Genomic DNA, 25,249 nt, shown 5'->3' with positions numbered 1-25,249 from the left:
CACCTCGACGTAATTTTTTTTAAAAATAAATTCAATTATTAATCTTAGAAAAAAAATATTAAAATATTGGGCCTAAAATAAAAAATTATATCTCAAGACCCTCACTGTAAAAATGTCACAGATTCCAAAAAAAATTTATGAGGTGCCCTTTTTCCCTAAATAATTTTGGGGCCAACGGTAGTGGGCCAAAAAACCATCGCTCCTTGGTTGGATCGTATGGACTATTTGGAAATTGAAGAGCATTTAGTTCTCCACAATCCAAATCAACATGTTCATTCAGTGATAACTAGTTTGATATTGATTAAACATATATCGAATTTAAGTTATTATGTAAATAGAAAATTTTCGTTAAAAGATTTATCTGTCAAAATTAAACGTGCAACACAAATCATCCAAATTAATCAGAATAAAGTTCTAAGACATCGAGAGAACAAAAAAAAACCTCCCAACCCCAAAATTAGCTTCCACGTATAGATATTTGAGAAATCCATAATATTTGTCATGGATCAGAACACAAAATTTCATGGCTTTACATTGTATGCTTTGAACATCATCATCTCCGGGCCTTTTGTCCTAGTGTAATCAATATCTTAATTCACATTTTAAGATATTTAGAATTCATTGACGGACCTCAATCATAAAAATAAATGTTATTTTTTTTAGAAATCTCGAGAATTATATTTATATTCCGCATCAATTATGTTCACTTTTAAACGTTTAAATTTGTTATACAAGTGTGTGTATATATATATATATTGATTAAGCAAAAGTACAAAGTAATATATGTTCTAAATACTCTTAATCATTGGACAATGAATGTTCAATCACCTTACTGCAATCGTTAATGCTCGAACCCGTAACTTCTAGGAACAATAACGATTCCTTTAACTACTAAAATATGTTGGTTTGTACTGTTATACAAATATATTAATGTGTATTTGGGTTGTCGTCCAATTATATATCTTATGAAGTTAATAAAATAGAGGATGGCATGACTAAGTTCACATGAAATTTACCATATAGTGTTTATATTTACTAGACTCTACCTCCGGCGATAGATTTTGTATACACTTTTATTTTACGTGTCTTATTTAAGGTTTAGAGTTTATAGTTATACGTTTTAAGGTTTATCATTTAGATTTTAAAATTTGAGATTGAGAATTTAGGATTTAGATTTTAAATTTTAGAATCTATGGTTTATAATTTTAAATTTATAATTAAAATAAATAATCTTTGTATCAAATAAATTATTAAAGTGTCTTGCAAAATTATTAAAGTGACTAATCATTTTCTTTTTTTTTAAAAAAAATACTCAAAATCATAAGTCATAATCATCGTATATCAAAATAAATAGTATAAGTTAGGGTTATAAATATGGAGATCCAAATATTACAAACCGAATACAAATAACATGTTTGATAAAATAAAGTTAAAACTGAAATTGACATAATATCATTGAATAATACATGTCCTCTATAACAATCAAGACATACTCTGCTAACTTGAATTGTTGGAACTCTAACCCGACGATTCTCTCCTCTATAATCAAGACTTGATGTAAAAAGTCATACCCACCGTGGGTAGTGGGTAGGTGTTGGGTTTGAGACCTTACCCGCCCCGTATCCGGCCACTTACTAACTATTTACCGTATAAATTTTAGACCATTATTATTATATAAATCTTAAGATTTTATAGGACATGACTTGTAATTTATCCAAATGTTAGGTATAAACATTTTTAAAATCGAAGATCGTTGTTTCTCCTATCTCAAATTGGTGGGTATGGGTGGATACGGGCAACTATAAACGGGTACGAGATGGGTGGTGGGTATCCAGTTGGATAGTGGGTGTGGGGATAGATTTGAGAATGCATCCGCTTGGGCGAGTATAGATTTAAAAATTTTAACTATCGTAGGTGGTGAGTAGGTGATAAATACGAAAATATTACATGGGTATGAGGATGGAAAAGGGGTATCGACACCTACCTACCCGTTTACCATCCCTAGCTAATTTCATTTAAAAATAAATACTATCAAATCACATCAGGTCGAAATCCATCATATCTAAATTTAATTACCACCCCCAATTGCAACTCATAATTCAAAGTGTTCAATTGAATATTGTCTTTGATTAAAAGTTGTATTGCTTTACGAGGGCCTTTTTCACATTAAAGCAATTCCCTCGTGTAAGGGGTATTGTTATTGTTACAGATTAATAGTTGTAAATGAAAATTGATTACTAGGAACAACTTGTTCAAATATATAGCTTGTTTTATTCAACGTAAATTTATTGGCTTAATTTCTTTCCTAGTTAGATTACTAAATTACCCATGACTAATTGCAAAAGCCTAGATAGTGAGGTACAAAAATATTGCAATTTATTACAAAATCTTTATAGCTTAAAGGCTATATTGGGTGGGGGGATAGTGATTATGGTGATAATATACAATTCTTATAGTAATTAAAATCAAATAATTAAAATATAACACGTACATGACCTAACACATGAACTTAAATAACATATAAATACGAAACCAACAACTAGTTGGTCTAGTGAGATGCGATACTAGATCCCTTAAGTAAGGTTAGAGGTTCGAATCATGACATTTATGAATGGAGAAAACTGGGTTGAGAGAGTCGCTCTTACCTCTGTAGTACTTGATCTGAATTAGTCGATCAATAGATCGAATACCGGTGATTATACAAAAAAATACACTAAATACAAAAAGAAAAATAAGAACACTATTCTTATTTTTCTAAATATATACATATTAAATTCAAAGTATATTTATTGAATTAATTTCTTTCCTAGTTAGATTAATAATTACCCCCCCCTTACTAATTGCAAAAGACAAGATATATAGTGAGATACAAAAGGATAGTTTTTGGTTACAAAATCTTTTAGAGCATAAAGGCTATATTTAAGATTATATAGAAATTAAATTCATTGATCGATTTAGTGAATTATGTTGAAAAGGATATTTATAATTAGGGTGAAGTACACAAATGGTCCCTGACTGTAGGACAATGCTTTGTTGAGTTCACTGACTATTAAAAGTTACAAAATGGTTCCCAAATTATAGATGGTTGCTTTGTTGAGTCCCTCAACTAGTAAAAGTTATAAAATGATCACCTAACTAATCATTATGTTTCAAACTCATCCTTTTCTATTAAAAAGTAACGATAGTCTGAGTTGGATGTTAATCTGATGTCTGATATATAATAGTCGTTTGAGATCCTGGAATCAAATTTTATCATATCTCGGATAGAAGATTAATATCCCACTCAGATTGTCGTAAATTTTTTAATGAAAAAGGACGGATTTGGAACATAATGAATAGTTGGGTGACTATTTTGTAACTTTTAATAGTTAGGGGACTCAATAAATCAATATCCTATAATTGGGGACCATTTTGTAACTTTTGATAGTCATGGGACTCAACAAAGCAATACCCTATAATTAGGGGACCATTTATATACTTTACCCTTATAATTATTTTCATGTAATATTCTAATTTTATTTAATAGCATACTTGAATATATTCTATATTAATTTCATATTATGTTAATTAAATAATAAAATATGTTATTTTAAAAACAGTTAATAATATATTAAATAATTTTACATGAACATGTTAATCACGTGTCACATAGCCTAAGATCATTGAATAGAGTAATAATAGTAGTAAATCGGAGGAAGTTGTACGAACGAATTCATCTAAGTGATTAAAGATATGATTTTTATCTCTAGAGGTCTTAGATTTAAGTATCAACAACTGTAGGGTATTTGAACGTTCATTATTAAATGATTGAGAATCTTTATAATATATACTATCACTTGTAAACACCCTTTGGTCGAAGGAGAAGTCTTACGTGCGGCAACCTAATATACTATCACATGAAATGTTTTTATTTTTTTACTACCGGAAATGTTATTATTGAGCGCTTTACCGGGTTTATTAACATATTCGGTAACGCGCTACCTAAAACATTATTTTTCTACCGGAAATGTTAAGATTAGGCACTTAATCAGAAATTTTAAAAAACGTTAATGTTTTAGGTAAAAATAATAATGTTTTAGGTAATTTTTTACCGAAAATGTTAAAAAATAATAACATTTCCGGCAGTCCCTTTTCTTAGCCGTATATTAAGGCTGGTGTACGGTAGAACTTCCCTTGATCGAGGGATCATTTGTGTACTTTATCATTTAAAAAAAGGTTCATGTGCATGCTTATGATCCCTCCTTCAATGGAAAAAATAATGTAGTTGAAATTTTGTTAATATTTAACGGCCACCTTCATCTTGTATTATACTATAAATACCCATGAAGCCCCATCCTCCTACAGCAACCAACTGGGAAATCAATCTTTTGTGATAGGCTCCAATGGCGGTTTTGAAATTCCTTTGGCTTAAAATATTAATTATTTTTGTCATAACGATCAATGTTAACAATGGAGGAGTTGAAGCCTCTCACAAGGTTTATCCTCAATTTCAGTCTTTTACTCAGTTTAACACCGCCCAACTTCACCGAACTGCCTTTCACTTTCAGCCTACAAAGAACTGGATCAACGGTATCTTCTTCTTCTTCTTCTTCTTCTTCTTCTTCTTCTTCTTCTTCTTCTGCTTCTTCTTCTTCTTGTGTTTTTGAGTTGGTTTCATGGCTAATTTATCTTCTTGTTTTCCTTTGCTCTTTGTTTTTCTTCAACAACAGATCCAAACGGTGAGTTCAACGAACCACATCACTAACTGCAGTTACGGTGTTGTGATTGCGACTGTTACGGACGTTACGATGTTATTTATTTCCTAAAAATAATTATATTTTTATGTTATGCATGTGGTTTGCGCGATGACCATATAAAACATCGTATGAATTCGACATTCTTAATCATTCATTCCTCTAGACTTCATTTTGTTTTGTTTCTGTTTTTTTCTGAATAAATTATAAATTTTATTACTGAATTTTAATTTCTCTCCTATTTTACTCACTGGACTTTAAAAATTTTCAATTTGCTCGCTGAACTTATTACATTGTTTTTTTATCACTGAATATTGTTTTCTCTCGTATTTTGGTCACTCCGTCGTTAAATAGTTAAAAACGACGCCGTTTTTAAAAAATAAAAATTTCACCGAAACGTCATCGTTTTGTATGTATATAACAACTCATTTTAACGCCGTTAACTATTTAACGGCTGAATGACCAGAAAGACTCAATGTATTAAGTTCAATGAGGAAACTAAAAGATTTAAAGTAAAACTAAATGAAAAAGGAGAGATAATAAATTTGAGTTACCAAATTTGTATTTTACCTTCTTTTTTTTTTTTTGGTTTTACAGGCCCTATGTACTACAATGGAATATACCATTTCTTCTATCAGTACAACCCCAAAGGTGCGGTTTGGGGCAACATTGTTTGGGGCCATGCAGTTTCAAAGGACTTGATCAATTGGGAACCAATTGAACCTGCAATTTATCCTTCAAAACACTATGACATCAATGGTGCTTGGTCTGGTTCAGCCACCATTCTTCCCAACAATAAGCCAATAATTCTATACACTGGACTTGACTCAAACAGCATAGAAACCCAAAACTATGCAGTGCCAGCAAATTTATCCGATCCGTATCTCCGCAGATGGATCAAACCCGGAAACAACCCGCTGATCGATCCCGAAAACGAAGGCGGCGTAAATGCCTCCTCGTTCCGTGACCCCTCCACCGCCTGGCGGCTAAACGGGCGGTGGAGAGTCCTGGTTGGAAGCAATAGGAACCGTAGAGGGATTGCTTATCTGTATGAAAGTAGGGATTTCATTCACTGGACTAAGGCTAAAGACCCTTTGCATTCGGCTCCCAATACAGGAATGTGGGAATGCCCTGATTTTTACCCCGTTTCGTTATCCGGTAAAGAGGGTTTAGATCCATCCGACCATGGAAAACATGTTAAACATGTGTTGAAAGTGAGCTTGGATGTTACCAGGTATGATTACTACACAGTTGGAACATATTTAACCGATGAAGATAAATATGTTCCGGATAATACTTCAGTTGATGGCTGCGCTGGCCTTAGATACGACTATGGAAATTTCTATGCTTCAAAGACTTTCTTCGATCCTGCAAAAAGAAGAAGGATTTTGTGGGGTTGGGTTAATGAATCTGATTCTACTGAAGATGATGTTAAAAAAGGATGGGCCGGAATTCAGGTATTCATATATATATATAATCTATATGCACGTATTACGTTTATCGGGATCGCGGACATAACATATACTATTCCGATAACGGACCACTATCGAGGTAAAGTGATGAACTCTTACTATCTGCAGGCAATTCCAAGAAGGGTATGGCTTGATCCCAATAAAAGGCAATTGAGGCAATGGCCCATCCGAGAGTTGAACAGTCTAAGAGGGAAAAACGTTCAACTGAGCCATCAGGAGCTTAAAACAGGCCATCATATTGAAATCAAAGGAATAACAGCTGCCCAGGTTGAGTTTGAGGATTGTTTACTTCGACCAGCTCAACTCACCCACATATTATCATATAGATATAGATATACTCATCGTTGTATGTAGTGTACTTTTGACAGGCAGATATAGATGTTAGCTTCTATATTCCAACCCTGGACAAAGCTGAGCCATTCAATCCTAACTGGAAAAACGCCGAAGATCTCTGTGCCAACAAAGGATCAAAGGTTGAAGGTGGAGTTGGTCCATTCGGACTCTTCACGTTGGCTTCGAAAAACCTTGAAGAATATACCGCCGTTTTCTTCAGAGTTTTTAAAAGCTCAAAAAACCATGTAGTTCTCTTGTGTTCTGATGCAAGGAGGTCTGTTTTTTTTGAACTTTTCTCCATAAAAATACAAGTCTTTGTTCATAACTCTAACTTGATTTGGTCGACTTTTTGCAGTTCCTCGTTGAGGGATGGGCTATATAAACCAGCATTTGCAGGCTTCGTTGATGTTGATTTGGCTGATAAGAAGCTCTCTCTTAGGAGTCTGGTATTTTTTTTCACACAGTAAAATATTTAATTTGTAATCCATCCAGCATAGCAAGCTCTGTAATGACTTTCCGCTCGTCATCTTCGCTCTCCGCTCAATTTTAATGATGTTCTTCCTATTAATTTCTGTTTTTTGGGGTTGCAGATCGATCATTCCGTAGTGGAAAGTTTCGGAGGAGGGGGAAAAACATGCATAACATCTAGGGTTTATCCGACATTAGCTGTGCTTGACAATGCTCACTTGTATGCATTCAACAATGGCGATCAGACCATCACCATTAAGAACCTTAATGCGTGGAGCATGAATAAGCCTCAGATGAACTGATGGTGTTTTTGTCTAGCTAGTTAAGTAGTAACATGAACGTTTATCATGTGTTAGTCTATTGAATAATTAGTATGTTTATGGTTAAAGAATAAACAAAGCTCTTGTACTATAATCAAAAGTGCAATTTAGATTTACATTTTACAGAATTAAGTGGTTTTAATATTTTTAATGCATTTATGTTACTTCAAATGACCAAAATTAATAAAAATGTTAATGAAAATCTACAGCTCCATTGGCTCGGAATTGGAAGCTTTTAAGGTGGGTTTGGAAGTATTTTTAGAAGCTAAGTTTGAAGGAACGAGATCATTGGGAGGGCAATCCACTTCCCTTGTCGCTTTGAATTGGATATCTAAACCCCTTCTTAGGCCGTTAAACTCGGGAATTTAAGTTGCGGTTACGGTCGCATTTTTGTTCGCGTTGCGTTTATTGCGGTTGCAGATATAACGGATGCTATTGCGGTCATTGTGGGTATCGCGGTTGCATATATAATGGATACTATTGCGGCCGTGACTCACTGCTATTGGTGATATTTCGGCTGCGGTCACGATACCGCTATTCGATCGCTATTTGAATCCCTGAATTAAACTTTTTAAATCTGCTGGATATTATTAATGAGAAGTCCTCTCAGTTCGATTCTGTCTCTTTTAAGTTTGTCTCGCATTACCCTTCGATGGCAGATTGGTTGGCTAATTTTGGTGTGGCTAGACATGAGTGGTTCAAGGCTTGGTGGTAATTTTAACTACGATTCTTCCCCTGTTTTCATTGGTTTGTGCGGTGCTTTAGCACATGTTTATATAGCTGGCTTAGGTCTCTCAGGGTTGGGCTGTGTTGTTCTCGGCGAGGAAAGATTGCTTTAGTGATCAGCATCGACCTTATTTGGTTTGTTGCCTCCTGTGATTGCCTGCCTCTATGGTGTCTCCCCTCCTTGTGTTCTGTGTACCTGGCTTAAAAAACTCTTTTCCTCAGCTTAGATTTAGGGAGGATTTTATCGAGACTTTGAACTAGGTTAGTTCTCTCTTTAATAAAGTTAATCATTGCTGATAAAAAAAAGTCGGGTTGTTACCCGACTTAAACTAATGTTATAGATTTGTAACAAAATGGCTACTCGACACTCTAATGTGGTTGGATGTTTCTCTAGGATCATTCGTTTTCCATCAGCTTCCAGGGTTGGGGAGTACCACAGCTTGTCTCCTCTCAGTCACGCGGTGATAAGTGGCCCAAAAAACTGAAGAGTATGGAGAAGTTGAACGATTCAGCAGCAACTCAGGTAGTTTCCTTGTTTGTGGAAAATATTTCAAGGGCATTACATTGGAAGGGACTATGGTTCACATTTGCTCGATATGAGAATGTCGTTGGTGCATTCATTGCAAATAAGCTAAGCAGAGGAGGTAAGAGGTTTGGTTTTGTTAGGTTTGGAAGCAAGGTAGAGGCATAATGTGTTATGGAGAAGTTGAACGATTTTGTTCTAAATGGTTTCAAATTATCGGTTCATTTTGAAAAGTCTAGAGGATTATCAAGAGTGGGAGGTCTAGGAAACGTTGATAGGGAGACAAGGAGGAGGGGTGGGAGGTTCAATCATTCAAAGGCATCTAGGGAGGCATTTCAAAGGAACTCGAACAAAGAGCAAGAACATGTCTGCAATTTTCAAGCTAAAAAAGTTGGGCAGATGAGAGGTGAGTTTAGTGAAGCGAATAAAAGGCTTTGTAGAGAAGGAGGTCTTGTGGAAATTGAAAAGAGTCTGGTGGGCAAGATGTCAACGGTCTGTAGCGTGAGAGTGATTAGTTTTCGGTTGCAGAAATGGGGAATGGAGAGCATCAAAGTCCAACGAATCGGAGGCAAATCCTTTCTATTAAGCTTTGAAGATGACGAATTGTTCATGATGTTAGAAGACTTGAACTGGTCATATCTCAAAAAAAATCTTCTCAGAGATCGAACTCTGGTCAGAATCGATGGATAGGACAGAGAGGGCGACCTGGATTAAGGTCTCGGGTGTCCCATTACAGTACCCTCAAAAGGGTGGCAGAATTATGGGGAAATTTTGAATCTTTAGGTGAGAATGCAGATCATTCCATCGATTATAAGAACGTAACGATTTTGATAACTACAAACCAAGATAAGAGGATATCCAAATGAAACAGTGGAGATAGAAATTGGAATATCAAATCAATGGGGAATCAAACAAAACATGAAGGGAGGTTCGAGTGATCAAAAGGAGGATATCCAAATGAGCTCGTCGAAAGAGGATAACTCTGGCTCGTCATCGGCTAAGGTTGAGAGAACTGAAGAGGTGAGGGATGCTGCATTAACCACACGTTGCTTTGGGAATGAATTCAATAGAAATGATGACATTCATTCACCCGAGAAAACACGCCATCCGAATGAAACAGAATTGAGTGGAGGAGGAATTATTATGGTGGCTCAGGATCCTTCTCGAGCTGATGGAAATCGCGAATCCATAAAGAGGTCAAAGGATGGAGACGAGAATTCTATGTTGGCGAGAACGAGAAAAGTTTTGTCAACATTATTTTTGTTGTTCGAATGCAACAATGTAGTTGGAAGATGGAAATTTTTGGAGTTGCTACACACTTCATTCGAATGCCTCGTCTTTGTTGAGAAACAGTTTGTCCGCTCAGTGAGCCTGTTTTCAAGGTGAATTGCACAACTCTTTTCAAATTCAAAGATAAGGAAGTTGAAACAGATTCCCAAGTGGCGTTGACATGGTTTATAACCCGTCTTTGAGGCCTTTGGCGTTGGTGAGATACGTTCGATGAGTTTGATAAGCTGTCTCAATATTTCCAGGTTGTAGGTCATGTATGTCCCATGAGAAGGTATAGGTTAGCGGATCAGCTGGCGAAAGAAGGGAAGTTGAGTCAATAGTGTTGTTGTTGTTCTCGTGCTCGCGTGATTGCCATGAGGAGGATTCATAGTTGTTGTTAGTGTTTGCTGTTGAGCTTTGTTGTTGGGTGATTATGTTTCGAGTTGTGTTGTAGTTCTCTTGCCTTGATGGGGTGTACTCTTTTCCTTCACTTAGGATTAGGAAGGTTTTTAATGACGCCCCTATCTCGGTCTTTTAATTTAAATAAAATCATATTTTTTCCGAGCAAAAGAAAATGGATATTCGACATTAACAACCGTTAATGTCTGTTACAGAAAACCGAGTTGGATCTTTAAAAGCTTACCTAGACAGTAGAGTGTCACGTTGAACCGATGAAATCCCTGTTGACTATCTCTCTCTTTGTGAAGCCCTCAAGCTTTGAGAAAGTAAATCCCTTTTGAACCAAAAATACTTAATAATGGAGGATTCCTCAAACCCTAAACATACTCTGTGGGAAGAAAGATCAGAGTTGATGGTTTCATGATATAATAAGAGCCACGAACTTAGAACAATCCATTTTATCATACCTTCGATATAAGACTCAAGCTCCATTGATGGAACACCAATCCCTAACCTTCCAATTTAACGGGTCCGGGAATCGATTACGCGTGGGGAAGGATTTACACCCTACAACGCCCAAAATTGGTACTTAGTCGCTTATACATTGTCGCAAAATGGTGACAATTATAAATTGAATATAAAGTTAAAATATGATCCATTTATTGAACATTCCTTAATTCGAGAAGAAATCACTAGATTTGCACATCCTCCAATGGGAAGGCTATCTCGTCTATTTCTCCTTTATACGAGAAATATTCCCTCTCCCTAAAGTTATCAAAAAACACAAATCGAATATAAATAAACTATCGATAATTGCATAAAATACATTATTAAAAAGCATGCATTGCGTCGTTTGAATAAAAACGAATTAACTAGCACTTTAAAAATAACTTCAATTTATTTCAAGTTCACATTTTGTTCGAATGTCGTATCGGATCGCACTAGTTCAACCAAATAGTCTTTCCACACCCATTCTACAAATAAGTGTTCTTGAAAATATTCGAGTAACATTAAAATATATATCTTATATCAAACAAAGAAGCATGAAATAATAATTAACTGAATAGGATTTTGGGTATATATATAAAAAACAAACATTTAATATATGCACAAAGTTAACAAGAAAAATACCAAGGATGAAACATATATAGTACAAATATGGCAAACAACATTTAATTGATCCGTACACATATATATTAATTACATATGAAATCATGAACCCTAATATAAACAGTTGATATAACAAAACTTTAATTTGGACTATGAGGTCAAAAGGTTTCGAGTCGGTTTATGAGAGTTGAAATGAATGGACCGATTGAAAACTCGAGAAACAAAAGAATAAATGAACCGTACCTATGCGTCCAATTTTCATGCCTGAACGAGCAAGAGCTCTAAGTGCAGACTGTGCACCAGGACCAGGCGTCTTGGTCATGTTCCCTCCAGTTGCTCTTAGCTTTATATGAAGAGCAGTAATACCCAACTCCTGCAAGAAAACAAATACAAATAGGCATATAAGTTCACCATGCATAAAACATGTATCACGCCTCGAGTCAAAGGCTAAGCAATAAGACCTTGCAGCGCTGAGAAACATCTTGGGCTGCAAGCATGGCAGCGTAAGGGGAAGACTCGTCTCTATCGGCTTTCACCTTCATACCACCTAGATTTGAAAAACGAAAGGAATAAGGTCGAAAAATACGATTCATGGCAATAATTTCAACCTCAGACATGAATATCCACAAATGTTGCAACATAAATAGACATTCGACCCAAAAACCGACCGCAGCAAAAGAACCCATTTTCTAATGATAATCATAAACCATACCGGTGATGCGAACCGTCGTTTCCCTTCCGGACAAATCAGTCACATGCTGGAGATCAAACAATAGCATGTTATGCATGATAAACTACCAGAAAAAAGAACAATGTAAATAATTTCGGTCATCGCTTACTATAAATGTGTCGTTAAACGAAGCGAAAATGTGAGCCACTCCGAAAACATACTCGCCCTCTCGAACAGCAGGTCCAAGGGTAGTATTCTCCTCCTTGGGCTCCCTAACCTTTCTCCTTGACTAGAAAATACAACAAAAACAACAACAAAAAATCAATAATCTTATTTGCACCCATGTAAATATAAGAATCTGCTATGGCAATAAGCCTAAAAAGGGAGCCCCCAAGGCGAAAAAAGAAAGGTTAAATCTAATCTAATTGGTAAAAGGTCTCAATTTGAAGTTTTCGATTCCATGTACGTGACAAAGAACTGCAAATTTGTAAACATATTTTGATTCAGTTTTCCAAACACAGAAACAAGAGAAAAAAACCCATAAATCAAAAATGTATTTTCTATCGGAGGCCTAACAAGATTGATCGTATGATGGAGAAGCTGAATAGATGCAAATACAGACTTACCATGGCTTAGACGAGAGAAATAATGAGCTTAATCTGATGATTTTGGCCTCTTACCACTCTAAAGTGAGGTTTGGTTCGCTGGAATCCTTGGAATTAGGGGAAATTGGAATTCAATTCCACCACTTTCCGTTCAAGTTTTCAAAAGGGAATTGGAATTCAATTCCATCAAGGGAGGGAAAGTAAATTTCATCCATAACATGATGGAAATGGAATTGAAATCCTTTGGATGAGGGAATGTGAAATTTGACTATACTACCATCATCAATCTTTTAGTATTCGGGTCGGTTTTTTTTAAAAAAAATCGGGATTGGGTCGGGGTTTTTTAAGTTTGATATTCGGGTCGGGTCGGGTTTTTTTAAAAAAATCAGGATCGGGTCATTTTTTAAAAAAAAATCGGGTTCGGGTCGGTTTTTTTAAATGTGATATTCGGGTCGGGTTCGGGTTTAGGGTGAAAAATACTCGACCTGACCCGAAAAAAATATATGATTTTACCTTATATATTTAGAAATAATTACAATAATACCCCTCTATCTATAATTTTTTCAATTAAGTCATTGTTTTTATTGAATAAAAATATTTTTTATTATTTCGGGTCGGGTCAGGTGAAACTTTATTTTGGTCGGGTCGGGTCTCGGGTGGAGATTCCCTTGTTCTCGGGTCGGGTTGACCAAAAACCCGACCCATTGTCATCCCTAATTGAGATGATTTTAACTTATGATGTTTATTAGTATGATTTTTATAATTTATTGAAATGAATAATCAATCAATAAAATAAAAATTTAATATTTTTAAAATTTTTATAATATATTGCTACATATAAGTTATAAAACAAACTAAAATTAAGCAAAAAAAGAAGAAGAAGGACAATTCTGTCATTTTACATTACTGAAATCAAATTCATCTGACATGTCTGCGAACCAAACAGAATATGGAATTGGATTCCAATTCAATTTACTGCCAACCAAACAGGTTTCAGATTCTAATTCTAATTCCTTCGGATTCCAATTCCTTCACAGATTCCAATTCCCTCGTAAATATTCCAACGAACCAAACGCCACCTAAACTTAAAGGATAAGATGATGAATCGTCTGCTACTAATTTATAGATAGGTTTCTTTATAACCCTAACGTTAAATGACTGAAAACACCTTGTCTTTATTTTATGAGTAAATTACAACATTCATCAATGAACTTTACTCTATCCTATTTTACTTATTGTATTTTCAATTATTTTTAATTTACTCACTGCACTTTATACATTAAATTTTGTTAGCCACTCTATAATGATGTGGATTATTTTATATTTTTCATGACTTATCATATTTTATAATATTTTAATACAAAAAAATGATTAAAATAAAAAATAGATGTAAAAAAACTAAATTATTTCTTAAATTTTAGGTCTAAACCCTAAATTCTTAAATTATATCCCAAACCTTAAATCTCAAATTAAATCCCACTCACCTTCAACTTTATAGGTTCACCCACCCACCAGTGGACGGTGGCTCATCGACGGCCAACCGGTGGCTCATCGAAATTGGCTAATTTAATGGTTTATCTTTTGCCTTTTTTTTTTTTTTGCAAGTTCTTACGCCTTCAACTAGAGGCTTTCTTCTCGTTCATGTTGTTGAGAATTACAGCTCCAGGAGGATCTTTGCAACTCCAAGAGGTGGCATTGGAAGAAATTGTAAATTTTTTCAAGCAATCGACGTTTATAATCGAAGCTTACACTTACTTACGTCTTCCGCTACACTGCTTCTGGATAAGAGTATGATCGGAGATTACATTGGGGATCCGTATGAATTAACCTTCAAATTCTTAAGAAATTCACAACTTTTGAATTCAATTGCATGATTCTTGATTTTGCTCTTAGAACTTATCTTGAAATATTCATCGGTGAGCCACCAGTGAGGCCATCGGTGAGCCACTGTCCACCGATGGGTGGGTGAACCTATCAAGTTTGAAGGTGAGTGGGATTGTAATTTGGGGGTTTAGGGGTTAAGATATAATTTGAGAACTTAGGATTTGGATCTAAAATTTAAGGGATGATTTTAAAAATTTAAAATTATTTTTATTTTAATAATTTTTTGTATTAAAATATTAAAAAATATGACATGTCATATGAAACAATTAATAAAATAAGTCACATCATCGTAGAGTGACTAAAAAATTTCAATATATAAAATTCAGTGAGCAAATTGAAAGTACAATAAGTAAAACATGAGAGAATAAAATTCAGTGATAAATAGTATAATTTACTCTTATTTTATATTAAAACCTGAGTTTTGAAGGGAAAAGTACAAAAATTGTTCGTCAAACTATTTGATGTTGTTTTATTTAGTCCACTAATTATTAAAAGTTATAAAATGATCATTTTACTATAAGACGTCGTTTGTTGAGTCTCTTAACTATTAAAAATTATAAAATAATCACTCAGGTATTCATATATTTCAAACTCATATTTTTTCTTAAAAAATTGACAATAATATGTCTAAACATTAACCGATAACTATGATATATTAAAATTTGATATCAGAATCTCAAACGATTATCATATCTCATTCATCATGTCAACGTTTAACTAAAATGATCATCAATTTTTTACTTTAAAATGATAAATTTAGAAGATATGAATAGTCGAATAATTATTTTGTAACTTTTAATAGTCAAGAGACTCAACAAAACAATATTATATAATTAGAGAACAATTTTATAACTTTTAATAATTAAGAAATTCAATACCGCAATATCTTATTTTCTTTATGTTTTTAAAAGAATTCTTTCGCATTAATGAGAGCATTGATAATGCTTAAGGGTGTAAGAGCGTGTAAATCCACATAGGGAAGGAAAAACCTTTTGGAAGGATATTTATAATACATTTCCTTCCTTTCCTTTCCTTGTTGAGTGATAGAAGACGAGACCTCTACACGCAGAGCCGTCACCGCCCATCCAACTCGATCGGGTTCGTGATCGTGACACAATGCGTGTTTAAAGAATATTTACATGCGTTCAGAATTATGTTTGTCCACTCTGACTTTCGGGTGCATGAATTTGTGGAGAGACAGTGCTAACCTCATAGTACCAATTGCTTACACTTTTTACCTTCAACATGCGTATTACCCCTTAAAGTATCTTTTCGACCGGTGGTCTTTGCTCTAGGTCTATTTTTCTCTAAATTCGGGTAGAATCCGGATCGGAAAGTTTTGCACAGATATTACTTTCAAATCTCCCGGAGCTAACATAGTCGACAACTTCAGAGCAAAGGATAAGGGTAAACAGAGCCAAAAGGAAGCTATGAAAGGAAAAGGGCAGAAAACTAAATACACCGTATGTTCATGATATAGCTACTCCAAAGCAGCGCACTTGATCTTAACATTCCACAGCCATGCATATCTGATGATGATATTCACCAATCAAACACATCGCTTTCAAGAATGACGAACGAAACAGCAAAAACAGATATCGATATCCAGCGAGATTATTGCAGTCGTAAGAAAATTCATGGGTGAAACATTTGCCCCACCATAAACCATCCCAACACCCTTGGGACCAAATCTAAGAACAATATATGAATCCCAAAGCAAAATAGGTTCAAACCTGGTATCGGGGCCTCTTGAAATTACATTAAGAGGCTAGAGACTTCAGCTTGGGCGACACAATCTCAAGTAGGCCCTTCGGGTTGTCCACATGAACCCAGTGGCCTGAATTGGGAAGAACATGAACTGAAATCTTCCCTGCAGATCCATCTCCTTCCTGACTAGCAAGTCTTTTAAGCCGAGTAATCACATCCGCATCCCACCGATCACTTTTCTCTGCACGTACAATAGCTATCTCCAGTTCTTTCGGAGGGTGCTCCAACAAAGACCAATACGACATCTCCCTAGAAAATTTCACATTGATAATTCACTAATAAGTCAACAAAGAAAATGATCTAAGCGAAGTAAAAGTAGAATAAGTGATATCAATGTGGAACCATTGGTTATTACTACCTGTAGGAATTAAACATCTGAATAGCACCATCAAGATTAAAAGCCCATGTCTCTTCTCCCCCAGATTTCTTGAGGTTGGTGCCTATCCACTCCGACAACGACTTAGAGAAGCCAAGTTCGAGCATATGATTAACAAGCCACCTGAGAGCAGATACCGGAAGTACCCAATACGCAAACAGGTTTAATACACCGTTTTATGTAACAGAACAAGGAATTTTCAGCAACCAACACACCACATACAGTTAACAAATGTAAAACCCAAGCAAACCAAGCAGAATGACCAACACGCCATTTAAGCATAAGCATCCCCTAAACTAAAACTGGAGAGGACACTTGAGTTACCTTAAATGACAAACGTGCAACTTTTTTTTATTCTTCAAGTGATTAAAATGGTAGTGTTCGTTCAGAATTTTCTTAACTTATTGACAACGCACACACCCAACATGCGCGACCACTTAAACCCGAACCATCAATCGAAAAGTAACATTCCCTTTTACCACTGAATCCACTTAAAGAATTCCAAATGTGCAACTTATCGTTCACAACAAATTGGATAATAACCAGAGCAAGCATCTTCCTTTCGAACCCAAACCATCAATCGAAAAGATTTTACTGATCTCAACTCAAATCTCAACCATAACGAATATTTAAGAAGCTAGTTAATTAACTAAAACGATCCGATTGACACTAGAAAACAAAAACAACAATGCCTAGAATTAGAAACAAGAAGGGCAGAGGGTTTACTTCCGTGATGGAACTGTTGAAGGTAAACTTTGCAAGGTCTGCAAAACCTTTTCTACTTCACCATCACTGTTTTCCGATTTCACTTCTCCAGGGACAGAATCAAACACCCAAAGCTGTTCTGCATCAGTAAATAAGTCAAAATTGAGAAACAAAAAGAATTCCTGAACTTTAATCCTCAAATACATACAATCAACAAAAGCACGGAGCAATAATTACCTGTTTGGGAAGCTTAACATTTTCACCATAATCTCTATTCCCACAACTCTGGGCGAATTGCAAAGCAACTTTGCCACCCATGGAGTGACCAATGACAACATCAGGCGAATCCCAGTTTTTGAAGTTTATCAAATCACCCAAATCTTTGGCTGCATTCACCATATCATCCGGCGGATCGAACCCTTGTATGTCCGTTGACTTCCCATGGTTCCTTAAATCCACCAGCACCATCCTCCACTCTACAAAAATGAACGAATGAATGAAAAAATAAATCATCGAATTTTCTCAGGAATTCAAACGGTCTCGGGATTAAGTACCGGAAGAAGGGGAGGTGGATAGAGACGAGGCGAGGCTGCGGGAAAATGAACGCCAGTTGCGGGCGGAGCCAAGGAGGCCGTGGAGGACCAAAGCTGTGTGAGTATAGGGTTTGTTTGGATTGACCTGGATTTCTTCATAAGCTAGGGTTTGGAGGGATCTGTTTGAGGTATTGCGGTAGGGCTGAGTCAGGAGGGAACTCGGTGAGTTAAGAAAACGAGTCAGGAGAGTGCAGGGAGTTCCATGTTTGTTCCTAACGAGTCGAGCCATTTCAAACACTCGTGCTTCTACGCGACTCTGTAATCAAAAATTAAATAAAGAAATTGAACAAAAGCAAGCAATTAATTAGAGGGTAAACTACATAAAGGGTCATTAATATTTAAGTAAATTTCTCTTTACTCCATTGATGTTTCAAACCTAATGATTTGACTATTAATATTATCGATTTATAATAAACCATTCACTTGTTGTTAACAGCGATTGTTAAGATAAAAAAAACTTTGATGTGATATATTAAATCAACTGATATGACACCGTTTGGACCAACCATTTAACTCTAATTTTTTTTTATCAATTTACCATTAAGAATCGGCATCGTGACGTCCACAATCTGCATCTATAACATAAAAATATATTTAGAAAATAAATCACATCGTGACGTCTGCAACACCGAAACTGTAATTTAGTAATATATTCAGGGTGCCAATACTTTTATTGAGAAAAGTCTAAAGGATACTGTAAAAGTTCAAGTATCGTCAAAACTAATCTCTAATTATTGTTAAAATTAGGAATGATCGTTCAATCGAGTGGAGTCGAGTTAAAAAATTTTTGAGATATTTGAGTTGATAAATCCTATTTTACAACTCAAATTTGACTTGAAATTTTTTTGAGTCGATTTTTCGAGTTTATGTTTAAATTTAATTGTAAATATTTATAATATTATAATATTATTTGATTTCAATTTATGTGCCTTTCTATAATCATATATAAAATACAAATATATTTCTTCATTTTTTTTAATAGTGATATAAATATATCATACAAAGTCTAAGGATTATACTCAAATTTGAAAATAAATCCACTAATTACTAAAAATTTGAGTTAATTCAAATTGCATTTTACAACTCGATTTGAACTGGAAATTTTTTCGAGTTGAGCCGAGTTTATGAAATTACAACTTGAAGTCAATTCGAGTCGAATCGAGTCATAGAAATCGATTTTTTGTGTCTAGTCGAGTTTTGTTCACCCCTAGTTAAAATCATTCATCCTCCAAAAACTTGCTTTCTTTAACAAGGAAAATATGCAGATAGAAGACATTGCACTGTGTGAAGGAGTTGAAAGGGACACGGATGACAGTCGTTTTATAAATTCTTCTATATTTCAGAATTTTTCTGTGTATTTTCTATTGATAATATGCTTTTATCTTTTTAAAATTTTATAAGTTAGTCCCCTTTAAAATTGTATAAATTGGTACTCTTAACATAAAATCTTGCATCCAATATTAGGTCACCTGCATATAACAGTAACGTCGAGAAGGCCATGCATCATTTCCATTGTGATTGATACAAAAATGATTGTATTTTCATTATTGTTATCAACTTCAAGTTGCTGTGGTTGAATATGTAATGGATGCTTCAACATGAGCTGCATCCATTGTCGTTTAAAGACGAATAGTTGATGTATTAGCCCGACTATGCGCTGTTCCGGCATGCATTGGCTGCTCGGAGCTATGTTTTCGGACCTTTGGAGAGTGATTTACTTGTTCAATTTGTCTGAACCAGTGTTGCCTCCAACATCGTGCACGACCTGTTCATATACAATGCAGTTTGAGGCGCTACTGAAATGTTAGTGTAACATGCAGTACTCTTAGACCCACAACGCTCTCTGCGATACAGGTGTTTGATCAAGTTACTGGCTGTAGAGGCCATGGTTGCAAACTCTGTGTCGTGATTTTGCCGGTACTCGTTCCGGTCTTGTCTTGAGTGGACGATTATCGGCGTCGTTGGAACCATGATTTCTTTTTCTGGAGCTCTTTTTAGGTCTCTCCATTTTACAGTAAACCTGGACTAAGATTTCCTATTGAAATAATTAGATCAAAAAAGGCTGAAATTGAATGAATTGTCAAGTTGAAATTTAAAAACTGTTTTCACTTTAACCCGATTTCATTAGTGCTTAAGAGTACATATCATTACTTGTTTCTGTAGGAATAGGAGAGAGAGAAGGAGAATCCATAAACGATAACGAGTTATGACATTTGCAATCATATCTAACATCCCTCCGTCGTTTCCCGTCTATCGTTCATTTTCTTTTACCGAGTGGAAACGATAAACTTTCCGGGGAACAAGGAGGGGCGGAAAGAGTCTTCGGTCTTCTTAGTCAAATGGATCGATTCGTGGGTCATGCTCGCTAGCCATCAGCATTCCCGTACACAGACAAGTTGGGCACATCACCTAAAGTACAAAGATATTAGCCTCTAGATTCTGAAAACTCAAAATTGTATTTTGTCAATAACATATTTGTGCATATATTCGGTTTACCTTTCCCGAACCGGAGCAGTTCAGACACCTTTCGGTAGTAGGCACTTTTAAAGTCCGTCCAGAAGCACTGGATAGCGAGATAGGATCAATGCTCAAGCATACACCACTTGCAGTACATCTTGCACAGGCCAAATATCCTTGCCCGTAGGATAACCCCCCAAAACAAAAGATGATCAAAACCAATGTAAGTTCATAAGATAGTATAAGTGATAACTTCACAGTCTGAAGGAATTAAAGAGAGCTAAAAGCCGACAAGGAAATCGGGGAAAAGTGCATGTCCACTCAACAAACTAAAGCGTACCATTTCCGTGGCAATATTTACACCTTTTCTTCTCCTGCTGTTCAACATTGTTGGCTTCAATTAGCATCAAGGCTGAAATGACACCCACTGCCCCTCCCGAAAACGATGCCACGATAGGGTCAACCTGACTGAACCATCAAACAAAAAGGTTGAAACGGTAGCTTTAATTGTTCAATTGTAGTCATTTGCACCCGAGCACTAGTTACTCTAGGTTTACAATTTTGTAAATGAAGATAAGGTCAACTAATAATACCTTAACTGCAATGGCAGATGCATGTTACGTATGAAATCTTCATACGAGGTGCCTCCTAGACCTAATTTTAGCTCCAGCTGCCATGAAAAAATAGATTACAATAACAAAACAAAAAAACCAGTAAGTAGAAATAAATATAGTTATATCAATTGCAATACAAGAAGACATGTGCTTGGAATTTTGGCTCGAGTAAGAGTCTATAAACACTACTCGTGGTAGTTGCCGGTTAAAGGAAAGAAATGACAACTTAAAATCAAATCTAAGAATTAATACTACAATATGGAGTTAAACTAGAATAACTTTAGATGTTCTTACTACTTACCGTTGGCGCAATAAGGCCTCCAAATAAAATTACTCCAGATATAAATGCCAGGCTTGTGAAATATAGTTGCTTCATTGTCTTCGGTGTCTACTTCAACAGGAAGGTTAACAAGGTAACAAAACAAAGACAAAATCAAAATAAATCATTAAGCAACGATCTCGAAAGGGCGTTTTCGTGCATTTTCCAACATAAACCTGCTTTTCGAGCATTTCCCGTGTACTTCAGCTAATTAAGCTTGAAACGCAAACATACAATAGATATGAAACTAAAAACTCACCACATGAGAGAAAAAAGGAATTGAAGATGGAATGTCAGGCATCTCATCTGTTTCCTCCTCGTCGTTCTCATTGTTCACTTTCGCATTCTCTATCCGGTGTTGTATTCGTAATCTCCTTACCTATTTGGGGAGAAAAAAAAGACTCCACAAGGACAAATCAAATGAGAAACAATATCAAATACATTAACCCAATCCACAAACGCATAATATTCTCCTTTTCCATTTTAGCCTGCGCTTCATGGATTGAAGATAAAATTCCTTGACAGCTTGAACAAAATGGTTGGTTTCATGCATATAATTTGAGATTAGAAGCTCCAAATAACTATGATAAATCTATGTAATTAAAACAAAAAACTTCATTTATTTACCTCTTCCATAAGGAGGAAAATCTTATTGCGCCTACTGTTTATATTATCTTCAATTTCCTGCAGCTGCATCTTCACAAAATCTTGAACAGTATCCGGTCCTTCAATGATGCAAAAGTTACTGAAAAACCAAAAAAGAAAACAAAAAAAATCCTTTTAAAATCTCACAACGAAAGCAACCAATACTAAAAACACAAAAAGATAAACACTTTATATGATAAAATCAAAAACCCATTTACAAAATCATGTAATACGACAGAGACTTTAAGAAGATGGATAGTTCAACCAAAAAATGAGAGGAAAAAAAAAGGAAAAGGAGAGTTAAGGAATGAACCTGGGAATGTTATCAGCAGGAGGGGGAGGGTTGTTTTTAGAGGAGAAACAGAGGGATTTATGAGGAGCAAAGTGTTTTGGGGGGCAGGGGAATTTAGTGTTTCCATGAATTGGGATTAGGGTTTTGAAATTTGGAGAAGCCGAAGGATGAAGATAATGAGAGCAGAGATGGAAAGTTTCCATTTCGTTTTCAATCTCTTTCGAGATGGACGGTTTCTGAAATAAAACTGACGTTCTTCCTTTTGTCTTATATATAGGGTAAATTATATAGAATAATTTTCGTACATTTTAGTATCTAAACTTTTAATTTTTTAAAAATAGTACATAAAGTTTAGTTCTTCTTTTATTTTAGTATCCAATGTTAAAAGCTTTGGTTTTTATTTCATTATAGTATCCCGTTCAAAATTTAACATTAAAATTTAAAAAATTGAAAATTTAGGTATTAAAACGAACTAAAACTAATAATTTAGGTACTAAATGCATTAAGTTTTTAACAGTATACTAAAATGAAAATTAAACGTTAAATATGATTTTAAAAAAATTAAAAATTTAAATATTACAATAGATCAAAATTGATAATTTAGGTATTGTTTCCTATTTATATTAACAAAAAGAGCTTAAACTTCCCTCGCATATTTAAAATAAGCCGGCAAAAATGCTTGAATTTTATGGTAGACAAAAAAATTTACTTGAATAAGGAGTAAAATAAATTAGGATAAAGCTTATAAATGGTCCCTATAGTGATATTTTTTTAAGTATCTTAACTATTAAAAGTTATAAAATAGTCTTCAGATTATATATGATTGTTTTGTTGAGTCTTTCAACTACTAAAAGTTACAAAATAGTTACTTGACTAATCATTATGTTCCAAACTCATCCTTTTCTGTTAAAAAATGAACAATATACTGAGCTGAACATTAACTTGTTGATTGTGATATAATAAAATTTGATCTCATAATTTTATTCATCATGTTAACGTCCAGTTTAAACAACCGTCAAATTTTTAATGGAAATGGATGGATTTGCAACATAGTGAATAGTCATGTGACTATTTCGTAACCTTTAATAGTCGAGGGACTTAAAAAAGTAACATTCTATAGTCGGATGACCATTTTGTAACTTTTAATAGTCAAATGACTTAATAAAACAATACCCTATAGTCGAGAGACCATTGTGTACTTTACCCAATAAATTATTTATTTTCAGTTAATCTAGTAGAATGAGGCAGGATATTTTAAGCAAGATAAAGATTCAAATCTTGACATTACGAATGGAGCAAAAGATTAGAAGGGTTAGTCTCGCATCTACAAAACCAATCCGGAGTCTATCAATAGATCGAAAATTGATAATTATACCAAAAATAAATGATTATATATATAATAATAATTTGACTGCCACATTAATTTAGAATCTCATCAAAATTATATTGTAATTTTGTGAAAATAAAACTCATTACGTAGGCTTAATAATTAAAGGGAGAGTTATTCTTGTTAAAGGTTCTAGACTCAAGCAGACGTGTTTGTTAATGTGTGTGTTATCAACGATTAAGAAAGATTATGAACAGACCTAGAGATAAATCATTTAAGTATTTTCACCAAATAATCCCTTGAGATATTTTGGGTAAATTACATATTTGGTTACACGCATATTACTTAATTTTCATTTTGATCATTCAACTATTATTATTTTTATTTAAATCATACATAACATTATATTTTTGTTCTATTTTAATCGTCTAGCGTTAAAATATTAATGATGATGTTAATATGTTGCTATAATGAAATGTCATGTCATCATTGAAAAAAAAAATCACATCAGCATCACCATTAATTTTTTAATGACAAGTAATCGAAACAAAATCAAAAAATAATATTAATCATGATTTAAAAAATAATAGTTAAATAAAAAACTAAGTAATATATTGTGACCAAATAGATAATTAACCCTATTTTTTTAATTTAAAAAACACTTACATACTCATCATATGAGTCATTAATTTAAGGAGAACTATTTATTTAGTCGATTATTATTATCAGCATTTAATATCTCATTTACTAAAAAGTTATAAATCGATAATATAAATGATAAAAATATTATTTTTTAGAATTAATAATAAAAGCAAAAAATAAGGGTAAATTACTTATTTGTTTATCTACATATTAATTAGTTTTTGTTTTGGTTACTCAATTATTTATTTTAAATCATAGTTAGCGTTTCATTATGGTTATGTTTTGAATAAATCATAATTAATGGTGATCTGAAGTGTCACCAATAATATAATGTCATGTCAACATTTGACAAATAACATAAAATATCACATCAATATTACTATTTTTTTAAACGACAAATGATCAAAAATAATCGAAATGTAACATTATGTGTATTTTGAAAAAAGTTAATAGTTAGATGACTAAAAATAAAACTAAATAAAAGGTGGATGATCAAATAAGTAGTTTACTCAAAAGATAAATAAAAGTGATTCCAAAATTAAGGGTGTGCAAAAAATACCCGACCCGATTGATCAGACCCGTCTACCCGCCAACCCGAACCTAAAAAAATTGGGTAATTTTTTAAAAAAAATTACCCGACCCGACATTTTCCCGGTGGGGCCCGACTCTCAAAATTGATTTTTTTTTTCGAGTACCAGGTTACCCGAGTATCCTATTAGGGATTTTTTATATATATACAATAATATTATATTATTATATATTTAATTAATAATAATACTATATATTAAACTTATGGTTTATTTATATCTAATAAAATAATTACTTGTACGAAAGGAGAATGACAAATGAGGAAGTGTAACTATGATCATGATTCAAGTATCAAGATATCTACTCATATATTTGGCTATGAACTTTTATGTTTTATTTCTATTGTGGATTATTAGATTTTTTATTTCGAATTTTTAAATTTTATGTTTGGATGTTGAACTATGTAATTCGA

At 34.2% G+C, this 25,249-nt stretch overlaps 4 protein-coding genes across 4 annotated transcripts; 1 reads left to right on the top strand and 3 right to left on the bottom strand.

Moving 5' to 3' along the window:
• Positions 1–4,368: 4,368 nt before the first annotated feature.
• Positions 4,369–7,312, top strand: LOC120143077 (beta-fructofuranosidase, insoluble isoenzyme 1-like). The gene is made up of 7 exons (XM_039157496.1): positions 4,369–4,569; positions 4,710–4,718; positions 5,331–6,190; positions 6,314–6,472; positions 6,574–6,812; positions 6,894–6,984; positions 7,129–7,312. Exons 1-7 carry the CDS (start codon positions 4,383–4,385, stop codon positions 7,306–7,308), a joined length of 1,725 nt encoding a protein of 574 aa, XP_039013427.1. The 5' UTR covers positions 4,369–4,382; the 3' UTR covers positions 7,309–7,312.
• Positions 7,313–11,778: 4,466 nt separating this feature from the next.
• Positions 11,779–13,119, bottom strand: LOC120143024 (40S ribosomal protein S14-like). Its single transcript, XM_039157451.1, has 5 exons — positions 13,114–13,119; positions 12,650–12,654; positions 12,193–12,312; positions 12,066–12,111; positions 11,779–11,900 (listed from the first exon to the last, which is right to left on the bottom strand). The coding sequence occupies exons 2-5, from the start codon at positions 12,650–12,652 to the stop codon at positions 11,794–11,796; spliced, it is 276 nt and encodes a 91-aa protein (XP_039013382.1). The 5' UTR covers positions 12,653–12,654; positions 13,114–13,119; the 3' UTR covers positions 11,779–11,793.
• Positions 13,120–16,110: 2,991 nt separating this feature from the next.
• LOC120143014 (protein ABHD11) lies at positions 16,111–18,198 on the bottom strand. The gene is made up of 5 exons (XM_039157444.1): positions 17,915–18,198; positions 17,598–17,836; positions 17,382–17,494; positions 16,638–16,778; positions 16,111–16,528 (listed from the first exon to the last, which is right to left on the bottom strand). Exons 1-5 carry the CDS (start codon positions 18,180–18,182, stop codon positions 16,273–16,275), a joined length of 1,017 nt encoding a protein of 338 aa, XP_039013375.1. The 5' UTR covers positions 18,183–18,198; the 3' UTR covers positions 16,111–16,272.
• Positions 18,199–20,038: 1,840 nt separating this feature from the next.
• Positions 20,039–22,506, bottom strand: LOC120142961 (protein ORANGE-LIKE, chloroplastic-like). Its single transcript, XM_039157395.1, has 8 exons — positions 22,302–22,506; positions 21,971–22,088; positions 21,603–21,722; positions 21,326–21,412; positions 21,004–21,080; positions 20,751–20,878; positions 20,450–20,586; positions 20,039–20,362 (listed from the first exon to the last, which is right to left on the bottom strand). Exons 1-8 carry the CDS (start codon positions 22,481–22,483, stop codon positions 20,285–20,287), a joined length of 927 nt encoding a protein of 308 aa, XP_039013326.1. The 5' UTR covers positions 22,484–22,506; the 3' UTR covers positions 20,039–20,284.
• Between the last annotated feature and the right edge of the window lie 2,743 nt (positions 22,507–25,249).

The sequence above is a fragment of the Hibiscus syriacus genome, unplaced genomic scaffold, assembly GCF_006381635.1.
Source record: "Hibiscus syriacus cultivar Baekdansim isolate YM2019G1 unplaced genomic scaffold, ASM638163v2 tig00110833_pilon, whole genome shotgun sequence".
NCBI classification, from domain to species: domain Eukaryota; kingdom Viridiplantae; phylum Streptophyta; class Magnoliopsida; order Malvales; family Malvaceae; genus Hibiscus; species Hibiscus syriacus.
The sequence above is the reverse complement of the archived record's forward strand: the minus strand, read 5'-3'. Positions and strand labels throughout refer to the sequence as shown.

Bases quoted from the DNA above. Each gene is read 5' to 3' on its own strand.
- LOC120142961 (XM_039157395.1), bottom strand. From the start codon at position 22,483: ATGGAAACTTTCCATCTCTGCTCTCATTATCTTCATCCTTCGGCTTCT. The intron at 21,081-21,325 runs GTAAGTAGTAAG...TTTTCATGGCAG, and splicing joins GAGGCCTTATTGCGCCAACG to CTGGAGCTAAAATTAGGTCT. The intron at 20,587-20,750 runs GTACGCTTTAGT...CCTACGGGCAAG, and splicing joins TAAATATTGCCACGGAAATG to GATATTTGGCCTGTGCAAGA.
- LOC120143077 (XM_039157496.1), top strand. From the start codon at position 4,383: ATGGCGGTTTTGAAATTCCTTTGGCTTAAAATATTAATTATTTTTGTC. The intron at 6,813-6,893 runs GTCTGTTTTTTT...GACTTTTTGCAG, and splicing joins TTGTGTTCTGATGCAAGGAG to TTCCTCGTTGAGGGATGGGC. The intron at 6,985-7,128 runs GTATTTTTTTTC...TTGGGGTTGCAG, and splicing joins AGCTCTCTCTTAGGAGTCTG to ATCGATCATTCCGTAGTGGA.
- LOC120143024 (XM_039157451.1), bottom strand. The intron at 12,112-12,192 runs GTAAGCGATGAC...TTTGATCTCCAG, and splicing joins CGTTTAACGACACATTTATA to CATGTGACTGATTTGTCCGG. The intron at 11,901-12,065 runs GTATGGTTTATG...TTTCAAATCTAG, and splicing joins AACGACGGTTCGCATCACCG to GTGGTATGAAGGTGAAAGCC.
- LOC120143014 (XM_039157444.1), bottom strand. From the start codon at position 18,182: ATGGCTCGACTCGTTAGGAACAAACATGGAACTCCCTGCACTCTCCTG. The intron at 17,837-17,914 runs GTACTTAATCCC...TCATTTTTGTAG, and splicing joins ATCCACCTCCCCTTCTTCCG to AGTGGAGGATGGTGCTGGTG. The intron at 16,529-16,637 runs GTAGTAATAACC...GAAATTTTCTAG, and splicing joins CAGATGTTTAATTCCTACAG to GGAGATGTCGTATTGGTCTT.